Here is a 24,452-nt window from a genome sequence, read left to right on the forward strand (position 1 = left end):
AGCCCCATTCCTTCTGATCCTCTAAACCCACACTTTCCTGTGTTACACAGAATTTCATCTGAAATCTATACATTTTCTCCCCTTATTACCTCATTCTCTTCAAGGTTCAGCCTGGAGAGGGAAACAAAGCTGCCTTCAATGACATGCGAGCGTTGTCTGGCGGCGAACGCTCTTTCTCCACAGTGTGCTTCATCCTTTCCCTGTGGTCCATTGCCGAATCACCTTTCAGATGCCTGGATGAGTTTGATGTCTACATGGTACTGTTAAATTTTAAATGCTCAAATTGTTTTCTGTTTGAAGTGTATTTTGGAAGGAAGCAAAACTTTCTTCAGTTCTATCTGTAACAGGAAAGATCCTGCCCTGATACTTTACCTGTGGGGTGAGTGGCAGAGGAAGAGCCCAGAGTTCTAGTTCTCCCCTGACTGTCATGCGGTGCCATCACAGACCCACGTGCTGGGCTGGAGCATGGGTGTCCTGGCTGTCCACCCGACAGGCTGTCTCCCCCGGCCTCTTCCCTGGCTTGCTCCCCTCAATCCAGAAACATCCTCAGGCTCTCGCACTGTAACAGACTTGCAGCCAGCTCACCACACTTACTTACACCCAATCCAGTTGCCTTTGCCCTCCCTGCCTTCAGCAGCTATGCTTCCAGGAGCATTGCAAGCATTTGAGTCTGCGGTTAAGTGGAGGCTTTGAGACCTGCCTCTGCCACAGATTAGACAAGTACAAATCTTTTTGGGTCTCAGCTTCTTCACGTAAAAACCAAGACTGTCCACGTTCCCTTCCTCGGATCTTAAGCACAGCTCAAGGGAGGCCCTGCATGTGATACCCTTGCGTGGTGCAGCCACGTACTGCGTCTCCATAAACAGCAGTTACCCTTCTCATTGCTTCGTATCTCATTCAGCTCTCTCAAAAGTTGTTTAATAAAGGTCATGAGTGATCTGTCATTTAATTTATTGTTAGAGTCCTTGGCACTACAGACCTAGTCTTCATCTCTTAGCCCGTGTCATCTTAGTGGTTTCCACACTCCGCTTCCTGGCTTTACTCTGCTCACTCCTGTCAAGCTGTCTGGCTGGCGCCCCTAACTCATTGCCTTTCAGTGTCTGACACACTTGTTGCTTTTCCTGGACACTGCACCATCACCCTTCTGTTCCCTGTGCACACACCACACACAGTCCCAAGGCTCCTTCCTGCGGAGGGACGCCTACCAGGTCGAGGCCCAGCGTCCCGACAGGCTCTGGTAGATGCTCCCGAATACAGGCCAGCACCTCAAACTCAGGCTGCATGTGTCTCCCTCGAGGCCCCTTTTCCCTTCATTTCCCTACCTTGATGAGCAGCAGACTCATTACAGCCAAATCACCTAGCGTCAGAGCATGTGGTTTACCTGCGCCTTCTCCTCCTTTTGCTTGGACGCTGAGCATGAGCTCCATCTGCTCCTCCCCTGGGTCTCCCCAACCTCCCCTCTCCCCTCTCGCTGCTCCTCTGTTGCTTCCCACCCTGCCGCACACTTCCTGCGTGCTGATGCTGTCTTGCCCACCTGCAAGCTCAGTCTCCCATCCTGCTCTTCTGCACTCTGGCCTCCACGGTTTGGCAGGCTTATATTCCTACAGTAGATCGGGTTGGTGGCTAGTTACTGTATACAGGATGAATGTTAATTCCTTTTTGGGAAATCAGGCCTTTTGTGATGTATCTCACTTCCAACCTTATTAAGCAGTTTGTCACTTTGCAAACGTGGCGCCTCTGCCCAGTGTGTGCTGTCTTTTGACGTGCATTAGACAGCTTACCTTTGAACACTCAGTTATTTTCCCATCATAGTTTTTGATATCATTTTCCTACATAGGAATTTCTTGACATCATAAGTAAAATAAAGGGTGAAAATCCAGGGTTTGTTTTGTATCAGACAGCTGAATGCAACTTCTACCGAACTGTGATTGACATAATAGTGGTGCTAACTCCTGCCTCTGTTCTTCAGGATATGGTTAATAGGAGGATTGCCATGGACATGATACTTAAGATGGCAGATTCTCAGCGTTTTAGACAGTTTATCTTGCTTACCCCACAAAGTATGAGGTAACTTCTTAAAACTTTCTGTGAATACATATGAAGTATATAAGAGGGGGAATAAATCCATTATAGCTTTAGCTTTTAAATACAAGTACATAAATGACCAATGGAAAAAAAATAACCTCTTTACTACTCCAGGACATTTAGATCTCCTTTTCTAGATATTTAAAGTTTTGCTTGTGTTATCTCCCTGTGTAACTTAGTCAAGTTGGCTGGTATATTACTGACTTGTTAGTATTTCTATCTTGAATTTGCTGCTTTGTGGTTGTCATAACTGACAAATATAAAATGACTGGTGATTCTGTGTAGGACAAAGAAGCAATGCAAGATTTTTCCAGTCTTGACTCTTGGTGACTTACAAATCAGTCTTTTTAAGTAAAGAGCTCCACTCTGTTATCAGCGCTTGCTGAGTACCTATGTGTGTCAGGCACTGGTACTTAGAGTTGATGCTCTGTCTGTGAAGTGGTCTGGTGGTCTTATGGGGATTTCAGTTTGTGATTAGGAGTATTCAGGTAACTCCTTCCTGGCTAGACAAGAGCAGGAGTTAAAAATAATTGACACATAAGCCAGGTGTGGTGGTGCACGCCTGTAATCCCAGTACTCAGGAGGCTGAGGCAGGAGGATGGCTGTGAGTTCAAAGCCAGCCTGGACTACATAGTGATACCCTGTCTCAAAATAAAACAAAAAATTGGCATAAATCTCCTTTATTTTATTTTTCCTCCAAACTGAAAATGCATGGGTTTTAGCAAGTAGTTAATGTTTAAGGGCCAGGGATTTAGCTCAGTGGTTCCACTGCCTGCCTCACCAAGCGCAAGGTCCTGAGTTAGATTCCCGGTACCAAAAAAAAAAGTTAATGTTTAAAATGAAAATAAAATATTTCCTTTTTGCAAATTATATTTCTTCTCGAACTCTTGATGTATCCCACTTTTAGCAAACAACAAGCCATTTGGACTTGTATTTTAATGAGGTGATGTTACTATTTCTTTGGTTTTGATCTTCAGTGCCGGGTATTATACCCAGGCCTTGCAAATGCTAAGCATGTGCTGTACACTGAGCTACTCCCAAAGCCTGTAGGATTATTTTTAATGGGTAAAACTTCCTTGGAAATTTTAGTAATTAATTTTGCTTTTTCTAGTTCACTTCCTTCCAGTAAATTGATTAGAATTCTTCGGATGTCTGATCCTGAAAGAGGACAAACTACGTTGCCTTTCCGACCTGTGACTTGGGAAGATGAGGATGAGCGGAGCTGAGCTGTGACACGTAGCATGGCTTGTCCTCGTGGGGACTGTAAGGACAAGAATGCTGAGCTGTTCAGGAGACAGAATGAGACTGGGCTGCTCTCAAGAAAAGGACCCATTGCCTCAGGCCACAGTAAAATGTGTCAGTAAGCCCAAAAGCCAGGTACAGCCAGGAGGTTACAGCTACTGTTCCTTTCCTTTGAGAAAAGTCAATTTCACAGTGCTGGTTTTTAAGTCTGTTTGGTTTTGAGGATTTTGGTTTTTCGTTTTACCGTCCACTTTTATGGACTCTTAGAAGTAGCATTTCGTACACGTGTATGTGTACATATCTGCATAGTTTGGGTTCGTTTCTGTAGTATTTTGTAAGAAAATAAAAGTTTGAGTACCGGTTTATATTTAGTATTGCTTTTCCAGAACATTACATTCTGTAGCTAAACAATCAAAAGCAGAAGGGAGGGATTTCTCATTACATAGGATGGGGTACAAAGGTGGTTTTGGACAAAAACTAGTTTACAGTGGACTTAGTGTCTGGTTTTCATCCATTAATTAGGAGGGACTTACATAGCACTATAAGTACACTGTGTAGTTCCTGCCTATAGGTAAAATTTTTTTTTTTTTGTACCGGGAATCGAGCTCAGGACCTTGCACTTGCGCGGCAGGTGCCAGAACCACTGAGCTAAATCCCCGGCCCTCTGTAGGTAATTTTTAACCCTGGGGCACAACTGTAGATCTGGGCTATAACTTTTAATTGTTGTATTTCATCAAATTTAAGATGCTCTCTATTTATGAGACACTCTTTTGAAGTCCTGAGGCCGTTACTCTGACACAGTGCGTTCTCAGTCCTTTACTGTCCTCTGTCCAAGTGAGAGCCTGAAACTGGACACAGGACCAAACCATGACATAGCTTGTCCACCCTGACCTGTGGCACTCTGGGCGGGTTGAAAAGCCCTTTGTTTGGAGTCCAGGGCTCTCAGGTCCTGGGCTCTGGTGAGAGCATGCAGGCCAGAGGGACCATGCTAAGCAGGCAGGGAAGGCTGGGAGGAGAGCAGCAAGTAGCTGGTTGTGTGAGCCAGAGGCCACCCTGGATGGCGGGCAGGCTCATGAGATCAGAGAGATCAGCTACTGGAGACGCATCCTGACTTTAGAGATGCTGAGAGGTGTGCTGCTTAGAATGACCAGATACAGTTTATTGTAAAAAAAAAAAAAAAGGAATTTATGAACTTTAAAGAAAACATGAATAGGACTTCTCATATGCTTTGATACTAGCATTAGTGTAAAACTTTTTAAAACACATTGAATACCAAAAAGTATTCCTTAATATTATTAGCAATAAATATTAGAATACGTATTTATAAAATTGAAAAGGAAGTATTTCAAGACATACTTTAAGAGAAGGGACAGTTCTCTACTTATTGAGAAAAATTGGATTTTGTTTTTGCTTGGGGAGGGAGTTCAAATTGCGATCAGTTGCCAAATCAGACCAGAAACTCGTACTTTCTAATGTAAGAATTTATGGAAAGAAGCAAATGTATGCTGAATGTTTTCAGCATTCTCCACTAACCATACAATGTCTGATTTTACAGTTACACTTAAAACTCATTTGTATCAAAACTACTTCACATTCATGTGCTTTTTCAAATAAAAACTATAGAGTTTACCATATGCATAAACTTTACTAGCTAAGAAATTTTAGTGTCTGAATTTTTGTGACCATTTTGAATGTCATGCTTCTTAATACTCACGAGAAGCATCCTCAGGCATCTGAGCATCTCCTGCTAAACTGGAAATTACTCACTGCTTTGGCAAGGTTTTGATTTCATCCATCAAGTGAAAAATATCTTCGCCTGATGTGCCAAGTAGTGGTAAATTAGGTAGAGTAAAAGAATAAAAAGATTGTTCTTTTAAAACTTGTTAACTTTTAAAAATAAAACAAAAAACTTACCTGTGTTAAAGTCATGGTTTTGTGAGTTGAAAAGGTAATAGTGACTAACGTAAGCCTTTTTATGAATAGTGACTCAACCCGTAGAAACAAGAAGGAAATCTTCCTTGGATTTTAAAGCCCACCTCTTCATTCTTGGCACTGGAAATGATTAAAATCATTCTCAAAATAACAAGTGTGATGAGTTTGAATAAGCCAAGATGTAGATTACACAGCTACTGAAATGAATGAGCATAATGCTTGAGGCCTTGCCTCTGCCTCTGTTTGATGAGACAACCAGCAGGTCTACTCAGGGCTGGTTTTGGAGCTGCCCTGAGAGTCCGTGTGAGCGGAGGCTTCCCTGGCCTGTGAGGAAGGCCTCGCCTCGCCCGCCAGCTCCGCACCTGCACCCCACTGCACGGCCCCAGCTCTGCCTCCTCCATGCTGCTGGGGCTTGGCAGCTGCGTGTGAGTGTTTCAGTGGCTTGTCTGCTGCACACAGAAGGGGTTGGGTGCGGAGTGATCAGTGGAGACTTGCAGGAATTACCCAGAGCCTTCTCGAAGGGTCTCATCCAGAAGCTCCTCCCCAGCTCACCCACCCATCCACACTTCCTGGAGGAAAGAGCATTGGGAGGCGGGAGGCGCTAAACCTGACCTCACCTTTCACTTAGGGCTCACCATGCACAGGCGCTTGTACCTATGGAATGTCCTCTGAGGACAGATTTTGGGTTCTGTCACTGTCTCGGGTACCTTCGTGTCCAGTGTGTATAGTAAGGTTTGTCTGGTCGGTTTGTTGTTGAATGTGTGAATGGAATCATGATGTTCCAATCTCAGTGTCATTTATTGATCTTAAAGCAAAGGAAGAATATTTTGAAAAGTGTACTCAATAAAAAGTGCTTGAATGAAGAATGCAGGACTACACTGCCTGGTACAGTAGCCACTAGTTACACATAGTAAATGAAGTTTAATTAAAAATTTAAAATTCAGTTCCTCAGTCATTCCAGGCCATACTGAAAGGGCCTGATAGCCACTTAAAGTGCAGACAGATGTTTCCCTTATCAGTACAACTGGGCAGCACTGCAAAGAAGCCCAGTTTCTCCAGGTCTACCCTAAACCTGCCAGCCTGCTTCTGAAATTCCTGATGAATCCCGGCCTGCTCTGCCCCATTTTTATAAATCAAACCAGTGTACTTTTGATTTAGAAAGCAGATGTCTCCTAATAGCTTGTCCTGGAGGACAGCTCAACCCACTGAATGCTTTCTACATAGCTGTAGAACACAGTAGTATGTTGTGAGCCCCAAGTCACACTGAGATTGTTTATTGTCAGCTTTTTGGAATGAACAAGCCTTCGTGTAAGCATCACGTGCCATGTTGGGCCTTTGCCAGGTGCTGGAGGGAAATGGGAAGTTGCTTTTCTTTTTGTTACCAAGTTTTTAAATTCTGAAGGTGTGTAAGGGCAGATTTAGAGAGTTACCACTTGATGACAGTTTTGACTGTGTTTCAAATTTAAAATTATAAAATAAAGATTAGGGAGGAAAATCAAATGTTATAAATTTATTTGAGATAGTTGCCACCTTTTTGGAAGCCTTTGAAAACTCAAGCAGGAAATGCTACATTTCCATCTTGTTTTACTTTTAATAAATAATATCTCTGAATATGTATAAGTAGGCAGATATACTTAATGAATTAATCATTTAGCAGGATTTTTAAGTTTTATACTGCATTCATCAAAACAGCTTTTTCCAGATGGATAAGATGGATAAGATGCACATGAGGTAAGAATTAAGGCCAACCCAAAAGGCATGCAAACGTAGCACATTTATGCTTACTGATGACACAAGCTCTTGTGTGGCCAAGGCGTGGCCTGTCCAGTACTACTGTACAGAGAGTGACATGTTTCAGGGTTAGGTTACATGACTGGGGGCTCAGTGCCACTAACACGTTGTCAGGAGATGCAGCATTAGCACGCAGGTACAGAAATCATGTAACTTTGTAGCACATTTCTGCCAGGCTTTGGAGGGTTATTTTTTATGAAATGATACAACATATCACATTGTGGCAGATTTTGTTGTATAATATATGCTTTTAAAATTCATCAGCAAATGACATTCTCATGCACACTGTTTCAAACACGAGAAGCAAGTCCATTTATAGGTAGTCCAAGCAATGTGTGTGTGTGTGTGTGTGTGTGTGTGTGTGTGTGTGTGTGTGTAGCTGCAGACTAAATGGAACGTTGAGACTTGCGCAGTCTGTAGTGTTGGCGTCCGCTCATTTCTGAATGTCGCACTGCAGGAGTAATACGATGGAAGGGTCGCTCTTTGCAGCTTCTTTGAACTCGTCCAGTGTAATCTGGTCATCTTTGTTCTTATCCATCTTGCTGAAAATCTTGTCCACTCGCTGCTCAGGCGTGAGGCCATCCTCATTCATTTTCATCATGATCACAGTGCCCACCATTTTGTAGATAGCCTTGAGGGAAAGGACATTGTAGATGGTATTAACTAGAAACCCAGGAGAGCAGAAAGCTGTTCTTGCCACCCCTTCCCCGACCAGACCCTCCTCATCTCCCAAGACTTGGCTTCTGTCTCCCCAGAGGAGGTTCATTTCCTGGGCTTCAAGTTCCCAGCACAGCCTTACCACTGTTCCCAACCACATAGTCTCACACTATTACAGGAATGCTTTGTCTTCTCTGTCAGCAAGGGCGTCTTAGGAAGCCGGGAATCATATTTTTCTTTCATAACTTCAGGGGTTGGCTCAATGCCTGCCATATAGTAGGTCTGTGATAAATACTGATTGATCCATTCAATTTGCTAGAGCTTAGCAGTGGAGGGAGGACCAAGTAAGGTCCTGGTGAAAGATACAGCTAAAGAGAAGAAAGCAAAAAGCAGACAGTAAAGTTCAACATACCATAAGGAACTTACATTTTGAAGGACTCCTTAAGTGGTTTTCATTGAGTGAGTGATGTAATCAAAGACGTGAGTCTTGTGGCCAATTAGAAGTATTTTGCATGATTCTGAGTGTTCTGGCCAGAGGGAGTGGCCAGAAAGTGCTCAGTGGTGACATCAAGAATAGTGGATTAGGAACAGGTTCAGGGAGGTAAGAGGGGTGTTCAGTTTTAAATATTTTGAGTTTGAGGTCCAGATGACATTCACCAACACCAGCCTTGCGGATGTAGGAGAGAAATGTGATTGCAACCAGTAAGGAGTTTGTAGTGTGTTAGACAGTCAAGCCAGGTGCACCACTCACAAACTGAGCTCTGAAACATTAGTTCAGAAAGAATCTGGATCAGGGACTGTGAGTCGGAAGAACAGAGTAAGAAGATTCCAATTCTTTAGGTCACACTGAGAATTATTCAATCCATAACTCAATATGAACATTTCCTAGGTGGAAGTAATTTTTTCTTAGAAAAATGCCTTCAAAAAATAGAAGTCCATCTACACAAATAGGAGCGTGAGAGTGTTCATAGCATTATTGATGATAACCCAAATGCTTGTGCACTGGTAAACAAGGGAAATGTGATGTATGCTGGCAATGACAAGGATGAGATTCTGGTAAATGCTGCAACACAGATAAACCTCAGGGAAAGAGGAGATGCCATAGCTGCCACTGCCAGATAGGAAGGCCATACATGGTATGATTCCATGATCATGGCATGTCCAGGAGCCAGGTCCCAGAGACCGGAGAAAGTGGCCGTCTGGGTCTGGCCGAGGGCAGAGGAATCTTATCACAGCCTGAGTTGTGGATGAGGGAAAAGCAGACACTGTGCCTTCATGCCTGGAGTTTAAAGAGAGACAAATGGGCCGTCTATATGTCAGCTGTTCTCATTTTGTCCTTTTCAAAAAGGGAAATCAAAATCTGCAGCAAGGGATATGAAGAGAGCCAGCAGCACAAGTGCTCTCTGAATAAAGTCCAGGCAATAAGAAACGTAGACACCAGACCAACCTGCACCTTAGCCAGCAAGTCGGAAATGGTCCCATTATCCACCTCCAAGGTGGCTCTGTGACTCGGACTGGCAACGTGACGGTCTGGAAAGGACGTTCCCAGTGGAAACCCTCCCCTCAACGTGGACAGAGCCTGTGGGGCACGCCGGCCTCAGGATGAGGGAACAGCACGGCTCCGTGAACTCCGGGATCCCTCACGCGCACACGCTTCAGGGTGACTGGGCGTGCGTCCAGATGTTCACATGATCTTTGCTCAAACAGCAGGTCCTCACCCGTGATCCCCGGGGAGCACCGCGCGAGCACCCCCCTCACTCACGGGCCACGTGGCCTGTGCCCAGTGGCTCAAGCCAGGCAGACTGCCTTCGGTGGTGCTCCGCTCTGCACGCTTCCTCTACCACCGGCCCTGCCATGTGTCCGCACCCGCCTCACTCCCCTCGTGGCATCTTCCCTTCGCTGACCAGTGCCACTGAAACTGTTCCCGGGGTCTTCACCACTGCCCTCTGGACTGCCCACTCCACCCTCCATTACTGCAGATTGTACGCCTGTCAGTAGCATTTGGCATAACTGTTCGTTGCCAACCCCTTGGAACCTTTTCTGCACTCCCACATAGGACTCCTGACCCTCTCTTTTTCATAGTCCCACCTTATTTTCTAGATTCTGTCCTGAATTTCTACCTTTGTTTTTTGTTGTTTTTTTTTTTTTTTTTTTTTGGTACTTGGGATCAAACTCGGGACCTTGCGCTTGTGCAGCAGGCAGCGAAACCACTGAGCTAAATCCCCGGCCCTCCCATCTTATTTTCTGAACCCCTCGTTTGTCCTTGTATCTCTTGCAGAGTTATCTTGTATGCCTTTATTATCAAAACATTTGAATAAGTTCCACTGCACAGAGCTGGCTCCTACCTGCCAAACAGCCAGATCTCAGTGAATACCTGAGATAGTCCACTGAGACCTAGGATGGTCACGCATTGCTGGTAGGAAAACTCTGAGGAAAGCCTATACTCGACTCTTGTGCAAAGCTCGATTCAAGCCTGGAAGAGATCACCCTAGTCTATGTGACTGTCAATGCAAACCTCAATACTTGAATAATGACAACAGCACACAGGTAATAGAACATTTAGAAGGAAAAACACTGTTACCCACAACCAGGCCTCAAAAAATCAGTGCACAAATCCTCCCATGAAAACGACAGCAAGAGCTAGAGGTGCCAGGAGGACGAAGTAGGGGGGCCCTCAATGATGAGAAAGAGCGGCAGCTGCTGCCACCGAGGCCGGCCGGCACCTTCCGCCACCTGCCAGGTCAGCCACAGCAAAGTCAGCCATGCACTCTGGGCTGCTGAGGCGGCTGGCCTAGCCAGCTCCGGATCCCAGGAGCACGGCAGGGAGCAGGACCCTCCTCTCCTCGCAGGGGGAGGACACACTCTGCCCTGTGTCCTGTTCCCAGGTGAGTGGGGCAGCCGGCGGCACGGGCTGCAGGAAGGAAGGCCCTGCTGGCCAGGAGGGCTCGAGGGAGCCCAGGGAGGCCCAAGCTGCCCAAGCAAGGTGGAAAATCCGGCAGGCCAGTGTAGCTGAAGGGGTAGGGACCAGGCCTGCAGCCACAAGCAGAGGAACCCCAGGCGCTTGCAAATGCAGCTGGACGCGTGTGGTGGGGGCCCAGAGGAGACCCTGGGAGCCGCTGAGCTGCCAGCAGAGCAAAGCTAGATCAGGGCCCAGAAACTGACCTGTGAGGCCCTTCACCCCCGAGGCTTCTGCCTGCGGAGGCCCTCGGGGTGCGTGGGTGGCTGCTTAAAACCTGCGCTGCCATCGACAAGAAGGGCTGCAGCGCAGGTCGGGGGACCGCGGCCCGGGAGCAGCAGGGCCTGCTCACCTCGATGATCTCCAGCATCTCCACACGGGTGATCTTGCCGTCACCGTCCAGGTCATACATGTTGAAGGCCCAGTTGAGCTTCTGCTCGAAGCTGCCTCTGGAGGTGATGGACAGGGCGCAGATGAACTCTCGGAAGTCGATGGTGCCGTCGCCATTCTTGTCGAAGGTGCGGAAGGCGTGCTGCGCGAACTTGGAGGCATCTCCGTAGGGGAAGAACTGCGGGCAGAGCACAGGCAGGCAGGAGCAGGTGAGGCTGACAGTACCCCGTCCCCAGGGCTCACAGGCCAGGCAGGCCAGGGGGTGGTGCCAACCTGACTGGCCTTGACTGGGATCCCAGGGCGTGGGGCACAGCTTCTGCTGCGTCTGGATGGCTGGGAGACTGTGGCCTCGGGGTCTGTGTCTGGTCCCTGGCCCTTCCTCTCTGGCTCCAATCCCCTGCTCTGCCGTGAACTAAGTAGCTTTGCTCCACCACACCCTTCCATCATGATGTTCCTGCCTGAGTCCACTGACCATGGACTGAATCCCCTGAACCACGACCCAAATCCAACCTCTCTTCCTTTGCGTTCTGCACGTCACCTGTTAGATGCTAATCCAGCCCCACCTTTTCCTCTGGGAGAGGCTGGTGACCCGTGGCTTGGGGGTCCGTCAGCAGCACCCACCCGCTGCCTACTGCCTGCTTTGCAGCTCATCTGGTGCATCTCCCCCAGAGTGAAGACTGAGGCAGGTAGCAGGCCGCACGGGGATCCAGTGCAACCCCTAGCTCCTCCAGGTGTGAAAATCCAGGTTCACCGCCCCTGGGGCTGGAGAGGCCACCCAGACTGGTCCTTCTCCCACCCGCTCCCAGCCCAGCCCACACCCGTCTCCTGCCTGCCTGAGTTCTGCTTCTGACTCCCTTTTACAGGGACTTTTTTCTTGCAGAACAGACATTTAAAACCCATTAAAAATAGCACATGATTGAGCTCCTTTTCCGGAGACATAAAGAGACTTCGTCACAGAGCCAGCAGTCGCCAAGGGTGCGTAGGTGGGAGAATGGACCGAGGAGGAGAAGACGGCAGATCCGGCGGGGAGGTCAGACCTCGGGCTGGTCAGCACGGCCCTGGACAGGAGCCCAGGCCTGGCCCAGGAGCAGGCAGCTCTGGACTAGAGTGAGCGGACGGACGGACGGAAACAAACAAATCACGTGCTGCTCAAAACAGAGCAGTATGCGCGCGTGTCAGGAAGAGCAGGCCTCCCGCAGACTCCCAGCTGCTCGCCGCCTTGCTGCTGGCCACCGTGCTTGGTGCCAGCCGCGTCCCCGTCCTGGGCCGCCTCCCTCAGGGCCATCGGCGTCTTTCCCCCTGCACAGCCTGCTCTGGGCCCTGCTCCGTCCTGCTGCCCACCTTGCCTACCCCCGAAGCGCCCCGCAAGGTGCAAACTTTCCTCCCGGATCAAATGCGTCTTTCCACACCAGACTCCAGGCAGGAGGTCCGGGAAGCGGGGAGACCTTCCAGGCAGGGCCAGCAGGTGAGGGCGCCCGTTTCAGAGGCACTCGCTTCTGGCCCCCGAGGTCTGGTCCAGGTCCCAGTACTGTGCCGAGAATCACCGTGACGCCGTGGCTGCAAACAGCCTGCACGGTGCCGCCTCGGACAGTGACGAGTGAAGCTCCAGAGCTGCGTCTCCTCTCGTGGACAGGGCGCCCTCCGGTGGCGCCGAGGGGCCCGGCCGCGGGTGGCCTCCTTCCTGCGCCATCTGCCATTTCCGCCACAGTAGGCTCTCACGACTCACCGAAGGCGTCGGGCCCTGGCGCAGGTCCTGTCCTGGGCGGCAGGATGCAGAGATGAGGATCTCCGAGGAGGCCTGTGCTCCAGGGCCACACGTTAGGGCGCACACCCAGCGGGACACTTGCTGCCCACTTGTTGCCCCATAAGCGCTAGCGCACAGGAGGAGGCAAAGCCGCAGTAAAGCTCAGGAAGTGGGGTGCAAGGAGGTCGGGCAGACTCCGGAAGAAGAGGTTTCCCTTCCTCTTTGACCTGCTCGGCAGGACCCTCTCATCCCCACGCTACCTGGGCGCTTGGACCTAAGGACAAGCTGCCGGGTGCTGAGTGTGGAACCGAGCAGTTTCGCACTTGGAGAATTCTGCCTCGGTTTGCCCTTCCCGAGCCTGCAGGTGAGCTGTCCCTGCCTCTCCAGGTGGGTGTGATTTGCGATGTGCCCGTCAGCCGCGCGGTCAGCCCGTAGAGCTGGAGCAGGAGCTCTGACCTCAGAGCTGCGCAAAGCAAGCCTGGGCAGGCTCCCGAGTGTCCACCGCTGTTGGTCCACCGACCTTTCTGCGCTCAAGGATGTGAGGCTGGGCCATTTTCTTCCTTCCTGCGGGTTTCTGGCAACATAATGTGTCCACTTTCTTCTCACAGCATGCTTTTAAGTTAAGGGATATTTGACAGCTTTATCTAAAAATAGCCGGGCACCTTAAGTCAGTGTATAAAAAATTAATTTCAGCCTGAAAATCCTTGAGAGAAAAATCAGTCACAAATTTTGAGCTATAAAATTTGCATGCACCTCACAGAAGATCTGCTTACTGACTTCTGCAGCCTGCCTGTTTACTTCGGAAGAACCCAAGGACCTGGAGGGGCCTTGTAGTGATCGGGGAAGGGGACGTTACTGGGACCTCTGCCGTGGGTCCTGGCCCAGAGCCACCACAGCACAAGGCAAATTCAAGCACAGGAAATGAGACGTAGAGGGGAGAAGCTGGGTCTTGGGGCCTGGTCAGTGCTGCTGATGGCAACAAGACAAAGGCCCCCAAGCGCATCCAGCGTTTACTGAACACAGCCATGGGAAGGAATAGGGGGCAGGGTGTGCACTGAAGGCATCCAGTGAAACACTGCCAAACACCTGGCATGATGGCGCCAGGCAGGGCTGTCAGGGAGGAAGCACGGTTTATCTTGCTTGGATGGAACAAACCGGTACTGGGACCAGGTGCAACCCACTGGTCAGTGAGAAGCCATAATTCAAGGGAAAGGGTTTTCAATGGGGTCACACTGACCTCAGCTGCACTAACTCAGCAGAGTCCTGCCACTTCACAGACCAGGACTTGGGCCTCGGTGACAGGCATTAGCAAAGGAGCAATGCTAGCCTGACCTGCTACCTGACACGCCCCTTTGAGTCGCGCATAAGGCTTTTGCCTGAAAGAAAACAGTACAGCTGAATTAAGGAAAGCCACAAGAATGTGCACCCATAGCCCACTAGTACTGGGCAGGGACGTCCGCTACAGGCCTTTCCCTGAAACCTGCCCTGTCACCTCCTTAATGTTTTCAATCAGCCAACGCCCTCTTTCCTCTTTGGAGGAAGCAGCCCAAATCTGGACAGATCGCCATGGAAAAATGAAGCCATTTCCCCTTTGATCTTTCCAGGAAGAAATCAGGATCTTGAACTCTATTCATTTCTCTTGGGAGACCATAGGGCCTGAGAAACACAAGCATTTTTCATAAACCATTGGTGAAAATTTGTGTTTTTGAAATTCTACATTTTTTTCTCCAACGCCTGTGTTAAATGTTGACATGAAAGTAATGTTTGGTGGCAGTGACAACTATAAATATTTTAATATACTAGACAGCAAGGAGTTCAGGTTGAACAATCATATCTACCCATGTATATGAGACATGAGTATTCTCTCCTTGAACCCAGATCAGACCTGATACTGTAAACTGTCCTGTGGACGAGGACCCTGAGGCCTGAAAGGTCAGGCTGTCAGTGGCAGGGGCAGTTGTGAATGCAGATCTGTTTGATTATTTCTGCGATACCTTGAGGTTATCCTTAACCAAGTGTTCACTGAGGAAATAAACCCATGTCCATATTTGATGAAGCATTATATAATTCTTGGCCTTCACAGCCTTAAACTGGCAATTCTCTACTACATTCATTGGCACCTTCTGGCAGCATCCTACATTGCAGGGAAATTACTAACATGATAGGGGATATTTTCTAAATGACCAGTCTATTGTTCAACTCAACAAACATTTATTGAGCAGCTACTATGTGTCAGACACTGTATTAGGTATTGGTAATAAAAATAGAAAACAGAGGCAGGTCTGCAGACACCGTAGCAACATCATGAGTTGCGCAGAACATGCCGAATCAGCCTGCACCCCGGCAGCAATCTACTGGACAACCTCCCCCCCCGCCGTTCCTCTGTACAGCCACCTGGTTCCACACTACAAAGACACAGAGGACACTGGACCACCAGACCACCATACTTGGGTAAGTTGGAGTCATCTTCACCTCCCATCAGGACCAGGACTATCTTCGGGGGAAGGGCAACTATAACCTGCGATACAACTCTGCAGAGTTCAAGCCTACAGGAGGACAGGGAGTTCAATTTGGGACTTGAAGCCAGAATTCTCCCTGAAACTCACAGGTCTGCGACTGGCTTGCTGAGACTCATTGACTTCTATCTGCACACTGCTGCCCACCTTGTCTATTGTGACAGCAGAGACATACCCTGAAAGAGGCCCTTCATCTTCATGGTTATTTTTTATTCCCAAAATTGGTTTTATTATTTTGGGTTTTTTTTCTCTTTTCTTTTCTTTTGCTCCTCTTTAATTTTTTTCCTACTCTTTGCAAATATTTGTTTTTCTCTCCTTTTTTTTCTTTTCTTTTCTTTTTTCTTTTCTCTTTCCTTTCTCTCTCTCTTACACTCACTCTCTTGCTCTCCCACATTGTTCATCTCCCTTTTTGCCCCTGTTTTGGTCCTCAGTCAGAGTTCTTCTTTATTTTCCTAGTATTCTCTTTTTCCTTCTCACCTGTGTCCTCTGGCCACACTGCTAACCTTCCCCTGTCCTTCTTCCCATCTGTCCCTCCCTCCCCAACCCCTTCTAACTCCCCATCCCAAAGGGTAAAGTTGTTATATTGAAGAGTTTATTCACTATATATTGGGTTGGTCCTCGATCTTGATTTAATTCACACAGCTAAAGGTGACAGATTAATAACTACCACAAAATGTCATTTTCGAAGATGTACTTGATGCAGTGGTGTTGCTGATTGTATCACTTGGGCTAAGGTGTTGTTATTGATCTAGTCAATGAACCTTCCTAGTATAAGGAAAATGAGATAGCCTCAGAGTCATTAGAGACTCAAAACTTAAAGACCAGCTATATCTGGAAGACACCTCTGAGAAGCAATCATTCCATAAGGGTTCTAATTACAAGCAACGAAGATACCTACAATAAGCAATTTCAAACTATCAACCCAGGAGTAAAACCAAGGACAGAACCAAAAACAAAAATGAGAAGACATTTAAGCAAGGCACAAACTCAGACTTCCACCCCACCAAGGGTAAATCCTGGGGGAAATAAGATGGAAAAGTCCCATAACCAACCACCTGGACACCCTGAACTGATAGCACAGGAAGTAACAAAACAGATGAATGAGGCTCTAGGAAAAATTCAAAGTGGAAATAATCTCCCAGATATCCACAGAGATGGCGAGCAGAGTGAAAGACATGATTAGAGGCTCTACAACAGAAACAGATAAAAAATAGATGAGCTCAGAAACATGCTGGAAGCCATGAATACCCAGCATAAGAAAGAAATGGAAACCATGATTGCCCAACATAAGAAAGAAATGGAATCCATGAAACAGATTCAAACAGATATTCAGGAGATCAAAAACTCCATTGAAAGTATCCACAGCAGATTAAGGGAATGTGAAGATAGAATATCAGATATAGAAGACAGGATCACGGTTACAGACCATGAAAATAGAGATTTCTTAAAAATAGTAAGGGACCATGAGAAATAAATCGAACAACTGCTAGACGATGCAAAGAAGAATGACATAAGACTGATAGGAGTCCATGAAAAAACAGGAGAAAGCACAATTGACATAAAAAACTGTTCACAGAAGTAATAGTGGAAAACTTCCCAGACAGAGGTAGAGAACTGGACATACAGATAAGTGAAGCATATAGAACTCCAACTAGCCATGATAAAAAAAAATCTACATCTAGACATATAATAGTCAAGATCCCAGAAACCCAACAGAAAAACAAAATCCTACAAGCAGTTAGAGAAAAGAAACAAATCACCTACAAAGGAAAGCCCATCAGAATCACAGCAGACTTCTCAACACAAACCCTCAAGTCAAGGAGAGCCTGGAGTGAAGTATTTCAAGCCCTAAAAGAAAATAACTTCCAATCTAGACTGTTGTATCCTGCAAAATTATCTTTCAAAATTGATGGGGAAATTAGATACTTCCATGACAAAGAACACCTGAGAAATTTCATGAACACCAAACCAGCACTACAAGCAATTCTAAACAATGTCCTAGAAAAAAGCAATGAAGGTCACAACTCCATGAGGCTCAACAGAGGGAAGCCACCAGGCAAGGTAAGACACTAAAGGGAAAGGGGGAAAAAATAAGAAATAAAAGAGCCAACAAAAGTAAAACATCATGACAAGGATAAATCGATACCTATCAATTATGACCCTCAATGTTAATGGCCTCAATTCACCAATCAAAAGAAATAGACTGGCAGAATGGATTAAAAAGGAAAATGCAACAATATGCTGTATACAAGAAACACACCTAACTCAAAAAGAAACTCATAGACTGAAAGTAAAAGGATGGAAAACAGTTCTCCACACAACAGGAACCCAGAAGAAAGCAGGGATAGCAATCTTATTTGCAGACAAAGTAGATTTCAAACCAAAACTAATTAAGAGAGACAAAGATGGTCACTACATCCTTGTGAAGGGAACAATCCAAGAGGAAAAGATGACAATCCTAAATATATATGCACCAAATACGAATGGCCCCAACTGTACAAAACAAATATTAATGGACATGAAAAACCAAATAAGCACTAATACAATTGTAGTGGGGGACCTCAATACCCCACTATCACAAATAGACAGATCATCTAGACACAAAGTTAACAAGGAAATTCTAGAACTGAACCAGGCTATTGAACAAATGGACTTAATAGATGTTTACAGAGTGTTCCACCCCACAAAATCAGGATACACATTCTTACAAACTTTTTTTTTTTTTTTTTGGTACCGGGGATCCACCTCAGGACCTTGTGCTTGCTAGGCAGGCGCCAGAACCACTGAGCTAAATGCCCAGCCCAAGGATACACATTTTTTTTGGCTGCACACGGATCATTCTCCAGAGTAGACCACATGCTAGGTCATAGGACATATCTAAGTAAATGTCAAAGAATTGAAGTTACCCCCTGTATATTATCAGACCATAGTGCAATAAAATTGGAGATCAATAACATGAGAAACCACAAAACCTCAACAAACACAAGGAAATTGAATAACACCCTCCTGAACAGCCAATGGGTCACAGAAGTAATTAAAGAAGAAATTAGACAGTTTCTACAAGTAAATGATGATGCCAGTACAACACTTAGGAATCTATGGGACACAATGAAAGCAGTTCTATGTGGGAAATTCATAGCAGTGAATGCCCATATTAGGAAAAATAGAAAACGGTCATAGAGCAATAAGAATAGTGATGGAAATAGATGTTAATCAAACTGCCACATGAATTGGTAGGTTTCATAGTATGAAATTGTTAGGGATGATTGAATCTTCATCAGCTCCAGTTGTGCTCCAACCCTTCTGTTCAAACATAGCAAGTGACCAGCAGGCAGGAAAAGCAAACTCCAAGAAATACTTGTGCTCTTCTTCTGTCCCCTGGCAGACAGTGGCCTTCTTTGCCTGGTTCACCAGCTCTAACGCAGAAGCTTTTCCTACATCAGTTGGGCCCCCTTGCATCTCTTTTCAGTAGTCTCCTTGGGATATAGTCTGAGATGTTTCCCCAGAGAGGTAGCGAGTGAGGACCAGAGAGTGACCTCAGCTCCTCTTCCACCAGGGCCACCTGGCCTAGCACAGAGGCTGTGTCAGGACGGAAAAGGTGAGGTCTCAAAGCACTGGGCTCCACCCCTGAGGCTGGCTTTGCCTGCACCCCACCCAGCCCCTGCATGGCCCCTTTGGCTGCCTGAATGTCTCCAGGGTACTAAATTCCTGGGGAGCAGCAGTGTTCTCCATGAGCATCTCTCCTCCCTCTGGAGATCCCGGGCATCTGGAAGGCTTATGTGACGAGTGAAGCTCGCTCAGCCCAACCCGGGTGCCCCAGCCCCCTGTGATGGCTGATGCTCTGTGCCCAGCAGAGGCAGCAAGGCCATGCCGCGGACAGTCCCCCTCCACGCCCGGCTGCAGGCTGAGGCCAGGCCGCCCACGGTCAGCCGGAAAGAAAGCCTGTGATGGACTGAGGAAGAGGCTCCTTGGGCGGCTCTGTCTCGAGTCCCGTGCCTCGTCCCTCGAACGATGCCTCACGCAGCCCACTCTGCTCTCTTTTCTTCTCCAATGTTCTGAGGCCCACGAACACAGCTGATTCCCCAAGGCAGGCTCTTTGCAGTGCGGTGTCTGGCCGTGTGGACCACCTGAGCTGGGCCCACCCTGGCAGGAGGTGATCACTACCACGTGGGGGCCATCACTGCCTGAGCCACGCTTACACTGCAGGGCGCTGCACGGCTCCCCTCACTTTCAGTCTCAGCTGAGTTTCTCCAGGTTAGGTCTCTCTGGAGGCCATGACTGGGGGGTATCTAGCCTAAGGGCAGCCCCTGAGAGTCAGGGCGGGACCAGACCGCGCATGCGCTCCGGCAAAGCCCTGGCTCTCCCCGCATTGCCGCCTGCCAAGTGCAATCTGCCTGTGCTGCACACAGGGTCCCGGACTCTTCCTCTTCTGGGGCTCTGCTGTACCCCCAGGGCGCTCAGGCCCCAGCAGCCTGCTGTCTGCTTTCAGCCTGCTGGGCTAGCCAACCTCCAGTGAAAGTCCTCAGCAGCGAGGGGCTCTCCAGACGGCCGCCCCCTGACTCCTCCAGGAGCTGAGGGCCCTGGCTGGGAGTGGCCTGCCTCTGCGGAGGCCCCCGGCAGCGCGCTCCGGGCCGAGACGGTGCCTGGGTACTGCAGCTCGGAGTCTAGCTCTTCTTGCCCATGAGCTGTGCCCCAGGTAGGACCCAGGCGCCTTGCTGGCTCCCGCACACCGTGCACCGTCCTCAGTCTCTGCCCCTTTGCTCTTAGGCCCCTGCACAGCTGCTGCATCGTCTGAAATGTTTGTCTTTTGCCCTCTGCCCAGTTAACCCCTGTCCATTCTCCAGACCTTAGCTCAGTCTTCATTTTCTCAACAAATCCTTTCGGGAGCCGAAGTCAGACCTGTTTGTTACACACCAGGTTCCCTCTTGATAGCGCTGGTCACAGTCAGGAAGGTGTGCACTCCCTGGGCTGCTGACCCCTGCCTTGCTCCCTGGCTGGCTGCAGGCTACAGGGAGCAGGGAACAGCTTAACTTTGTCACAGTACATTCATTCCTAGAGCCTGGAGCAGGAGCAAGCAGAAGTAGGTGCTCAGGAAACCTCCAGTGGGGAAGGAAGTGGCTCAGCAGCACAACAGGTCTTTCCCAGCCAGCAGAGCCGGTGGTGAGCGGCCAGCAGGACGGAGAGATGTGCTCGGAAGCCACCCTAAGCAAACTGTGCTGAAGAAGGCTCACATTTGCTCATCCATACTTTAGCTTGTGACTCATGGTGAGTCCAGAGCACACATGCGATTGGTCCTGTGGATGGGAGGTGGAGAGAGACAGCGCCCCTTAATTAGAAGTGAGGAGTCCAAAGACAGCTTCCTGTCAGAAGTTCATTCAAAGGTACTCCCTGCTCGGTCAGGCCAGGCTCTGTGCTGAGCTCTGTGTGGCCAGGGGAGGCAGGGAGAAGCCAGGAGGGGCCGAGGGAGAGGACCCAGTCCCTGCCCTGGGCAGAGGCAGAGAACTAAGGCCTCACTGAGCTCTTTCCACAGTGGCTCGGAAAGAGCTCGGGGACTTGCTTGCCTTCCCTGGCCCTGCACTGTTGCCTGATCCTGTGCAGCTTCTCAGGCTGCTCCTTCTCCTGACCTCTGTGTAATTGCTGCTCTTCAGCTCTGCAGTATTACTGCAAGGCGAGGAGTATCCGCTCCCGGCTCTGCACAGCTATACCTACTGTTTCCCAAGGAAGTTAGACCTGAAGTGCACATCAGAGACCCTGCAGAGAAGCGGTTCTCCTGTATCCTAGATGAAGCATCTCGGCATGCATGTATGGTACCACTCCCAGGAAGCCCTGAGCCCAGAGCGCAGTGGCTTTTTTAAAGCAGAAAACAAGACACAGTGAGCCGAAGCCCAGACTCTTCAGTCACCTCTAGCTTTCCTTCACTTGAGAAATCTCACCATGGGAAAGCCTGGCTCACCTTGGTGTGAAGGGAAGTGTTATGCTTTGCTCATTGTTGTACCTCAGTCCTGAAAGATCTGGTTTACTGTGGGTGCTTTACAGATGCTTATTGGACTAAAACAGATTAAAAGGTGCTTGATCGAGTGACAGGGTGTCTGTATGTGCCTCAGGTGAAGCCATTTTAGGACTTTGTTTTCCTGGATGTAAAATAAGCTTCAAAATTTCTTTTAGCTATAATGTTTTATTTAGCTTTTGCTCTGATTCTGGAAGTAATTTTTTTTAAAAAAAGGAGAAGTAAGAAAATAATGAATTTGACAAATGGATGGTAGTTTGCTTTTGGATCTGTCATGACCAAAGCTCCTACTGCTGCCTTGCGTGTTATGCCCTGCTGTCCGGGTCAGACTTTGCCCATCTGTCATCCAGCTAGCTCACCCCTCTCTCCCCATGTCCAGGTCTACGTTTACATGTATAGCTGTGTCTGTGTCAGGTCTCTGTACCTATATCTCAGGCTGTGTGTCTGTCTCTATGATCTCTACTGGAAGTGTTGCAGTCCCTACAGGGTATTCATTGCTTACAGAAATTTAAAATCAAAGTCCACCCAGTATAAAACTTGCACTATAGCTGCGTTAATGGTATCTTGATCTGGGGCAGGGGACTCCTCCAGCACTTCTCTTGTTCATTCATCTGGAGCTCCAACTTGTTCCCATTTGTTACCCAAGCAGGAGGCCAATAGTAAATCACACTCTGGAAACTGTCCCGAGTTTCCAGGAGAGCCAGTCTGCTAGATTACAGAGCAGACCGCTTCACTAATTTTGAGTGAACTGATTTTGAAACCAGGCAAGGGGTCAGGGTCTTCACAGGTGCCAGTGGAAGCGTAGGTGCTGTGGAGCAAGCTGCAGCATCACCCTACACTCTGAGTCCTCTCCTACTGCTTCTCTCGAGTGAGGGGAGCAGATTTCACGACTGGTTCTGAACCTTTAAAAAGAAATATCCCTGCCTCTCCAGAACAAAGTGGCCTCTTCCAGATCAATTCCCATTGCATCCCACACCCAGCTCATTCCACAGCAACCTTGTAACAGAGCCAAGAAGGGCCAGCCTGGAGGCATCTCAGGTGGAGCCTCACTGGAGGCTCCAGGATGCGGGGGAGACAGCTGCTGACAGCAAACCCCATGTAGTCCCATCTCTGCCACCAGAGGTGTGGGGCAAGGTCAAAGCAACAAACGCAACACGCCATGCAGAGGAGTCAGGTTGGCGTGCCACACCAGAGGGTGTGGGCTTCGGGTGCCATGGAGTGGGACTGGATGTCAGCTCTGCAGTGAATGTCTGTGACCTCGGCCAAAGGGTTTGTCATGTTCTCCAGGCCTCAGTTTCTGCGTATTAACACGGGCTCGGTGGAGGGGAATGGCTGCTGGGCTGGGCTGGGCTGGGCTCTCTGCGGGTGAATGAGGAGGACACTGGGGTGGAATAGAACACTCGGGATTGGGTCCCACTTTCTGCATGGAGACTGGCTGGACAATGAGGCCTGGTGGCTCCCTCGTGCGGATGGGCCTGGTGAAGCTGCTGCAGGATTAGGATGGAGTGTGCTTGCATGGTGCTCGGCTCTTCACAGTGCTTAGAGAACAGAGCGTGTGCTCCTTGTGTCGGGCAAGGTTGCACCCTGGGTATGCAGCAAGATCATTCTGTTATGGACAAAACATACACGATTCTGTGGTCAGTCAATAGTCATGATCTTACGTGTGCCCGAGATGTGCCAGGTGCTGCTGCTCAGGTGCCGATACGGATACAGGAGAGCATGAACTTTGGCCCAGGATCCGGACATGGTTAGGAAGGCAGACACAGAGCCATGGGCACAGGTCAGCCAAGAGTGCACTGCCAGCCAGTGACCGGGCACTGCGTTCCTCGGGCAAGATGCACAGGATGCACCTTGGTTCAGCTACCCCTCCTGTTCACTCCCTTCTAGCCTTGTAGACTGACTCAGACCAGCCAGCCAGAGTCCAGGTCTGCTCAAAACGAGTAATCCAGATGAGACAAAGAATTCTGCAGCAGAAGAAATGTTGGGTGAAAGGCCTTCCTCTCTCCCACAAAGCAGCGGAGCCGAGACGTCCCACCGCCCCTCAGCCCACCCAGACACCCAGCTCTCCATTTGCAGACCTGGCTGGGCCAGAGGCTGATTCCTGGAGGAAGCCTTGTTAAGACTTGGGCCTGCCGGGCACTGGGAAGGCCCGGGAACCTTCTCCCTTCTCTGGGAGAGGCCCGGGGACCCAGGGAAGGGTTATAAACCCACACCAAGGGTAGCAGTGGCGGAGTGTCTCCTCGGCTCCCAGCCCCTGAGGGGCTGCTAACCTCCAGGCGTTTCTCAGGAAGGGGCTCCCCTCAGCAGCTCCTTCCTAAACCCAGATGCCAGGGGAGCAACGCTGCAAAATGTGCCCTGGTTCTTGACTCATGGTCAGATGGGCCGCCCCAGAGATGAGCCGGGGCCGGGGCTCGGGGCATCTGGCAGGCGCACCCAGCTAGTCACTGCCCTGGCTCCTGGACAGTCCGGTGCTGACACCAGCACCAGCCTGCAGCTTCCTCTGGCTCCTCGCGTGTCCTGCAGGCCATGGTGACAGGAGCTGGCTCCCATGCACCCCTCACTGGCTGTCCGACTTGGGGAAGGAACTGTGAACTCTGCCCAGCCTGTCCTTGTGCCAGAGAAGGAGTGGGCTTTCTCTCAGTTTGAGGGGCTCTACCCACTCCTATGATTCCAAACCTGCAGATTTCCGCATTGTATTTGACAAGGGCACTGACTTAGTTAAGCTTTTTTAACACACTGTCCATCGGGTGCTGCTCAGCACATTATCAGTACTTAATCATGCAATTCTGTGAGACTGGTGCCTCTGCTATCCCCGTTTCATGGATGGGTAAACTGAGGCACCCAGCTAATATGCAAGTTGCCTGTGATCACCTGCGTAAGGACCAGCAAGTTTGACCCTGAAGGGCTAGACGGTCCATGCCTCTCATCTACAATAAAGGGGCCCGGACACAAAGGAGTGCAAACCCTCGGCCCCACTGCAGGGACACCTGCATCCATGGCAGTGAGACCCAGGCTGCCGAGAAACCAAGCCAGGGCTCAGTTCTTCTGAAGCTCAGGAGAGGTGGCTGCTCCAAGGTCACTTGAGGGCTTAAGGCTGTGGCCAGCCGAAGGACCTAAGAGCTCATCATGATG

The 24,452-nt window shown here is 48.9% G+C and overlaps 2 protein-coding genes across 12 annotated transcripts in view; one reads left to right on the forward strand and one right to left on the reverse strand.

Moving 5' to 3' along the window:
* Smc6 (structural maintenance of chromosomes 6) overlaps window positions 1-5,240 on the forward strand; it is a 77,286-nt gene extending 72,046 nt beyond the window's left edge. For 4 of the 5 annotated variants that reach the window (XM_087216677.1, XM_087216675.1, XM_087216674.1 and 1 more), the window contains 3 exons: window positions 105-257; window positions 1,970-2,067; window positions 3,197-5,240. In XM_087216677.1, coding sequence (XP_087072803.1) covers window positions 105-257; window positions 1,970-2,067; window positions 3,197-3,311 — 366 coding nt within the window. In that variant the 3' untranslated portion in view covers window positions 3,312-5,240. The remainder of the gene's footprint in view (window positions 1-104; window positions 258-1,969; window positions 2,068-3,196) is intronic. The other variant, XM_087216678.1, reaches the window with a different exon arrangement.
* Window positions 5,241-6,754: 1,514 nt separating this feature from the next.
* Window positions 6,755-24,452, reverse strand: part of Vsnl1 (visinin like 1) — a 99,233-nt gene continuing 81,535 nt past the window's right edge. For 5 of the 7 annotated variants that reach the window (XM_004839022.4, XM_013070072.3, XM_004839023.4 and 2 more), the window contains 2 exons: window positions 11,016-11,231; window positions 6,755-7,681 (listed from right to left, as the gene is read on the reverse strand). In XM_004839022.4, coding sequence (XP_004839079.1) covers window positions 7,484-7,681; window positions 11,016-11,231 — 414 coding nt within the window. In that variant the 3' untranslated portion in view covers window positions 6,755-7,483. The remainder of the gene's footprint in view (window positions 7,682-11,015; window positions 11,232-24,452) is intronic. The other 2 variants (XM_013070073.3, XM_087216683.1) reach the window with 1 other exon arrangement.

The sequence above is a fragment of the Heterocephalus glaber genome, unplaced genomic scaffold (assembly GCF_053883595.1).
Source record: "Heterocephalus glaber isolate CG9 unplaced genomic scaffold, H.glaber_assembly_v1.0 deba00001457, whole genome shotgun sequence".
Lineage (NCBI taxonomy): Eukaryota > Metazoa > Chordata > Mammalia > Rodentia > Bathyergidae > Heterocephalus > Heterocephalus glaber.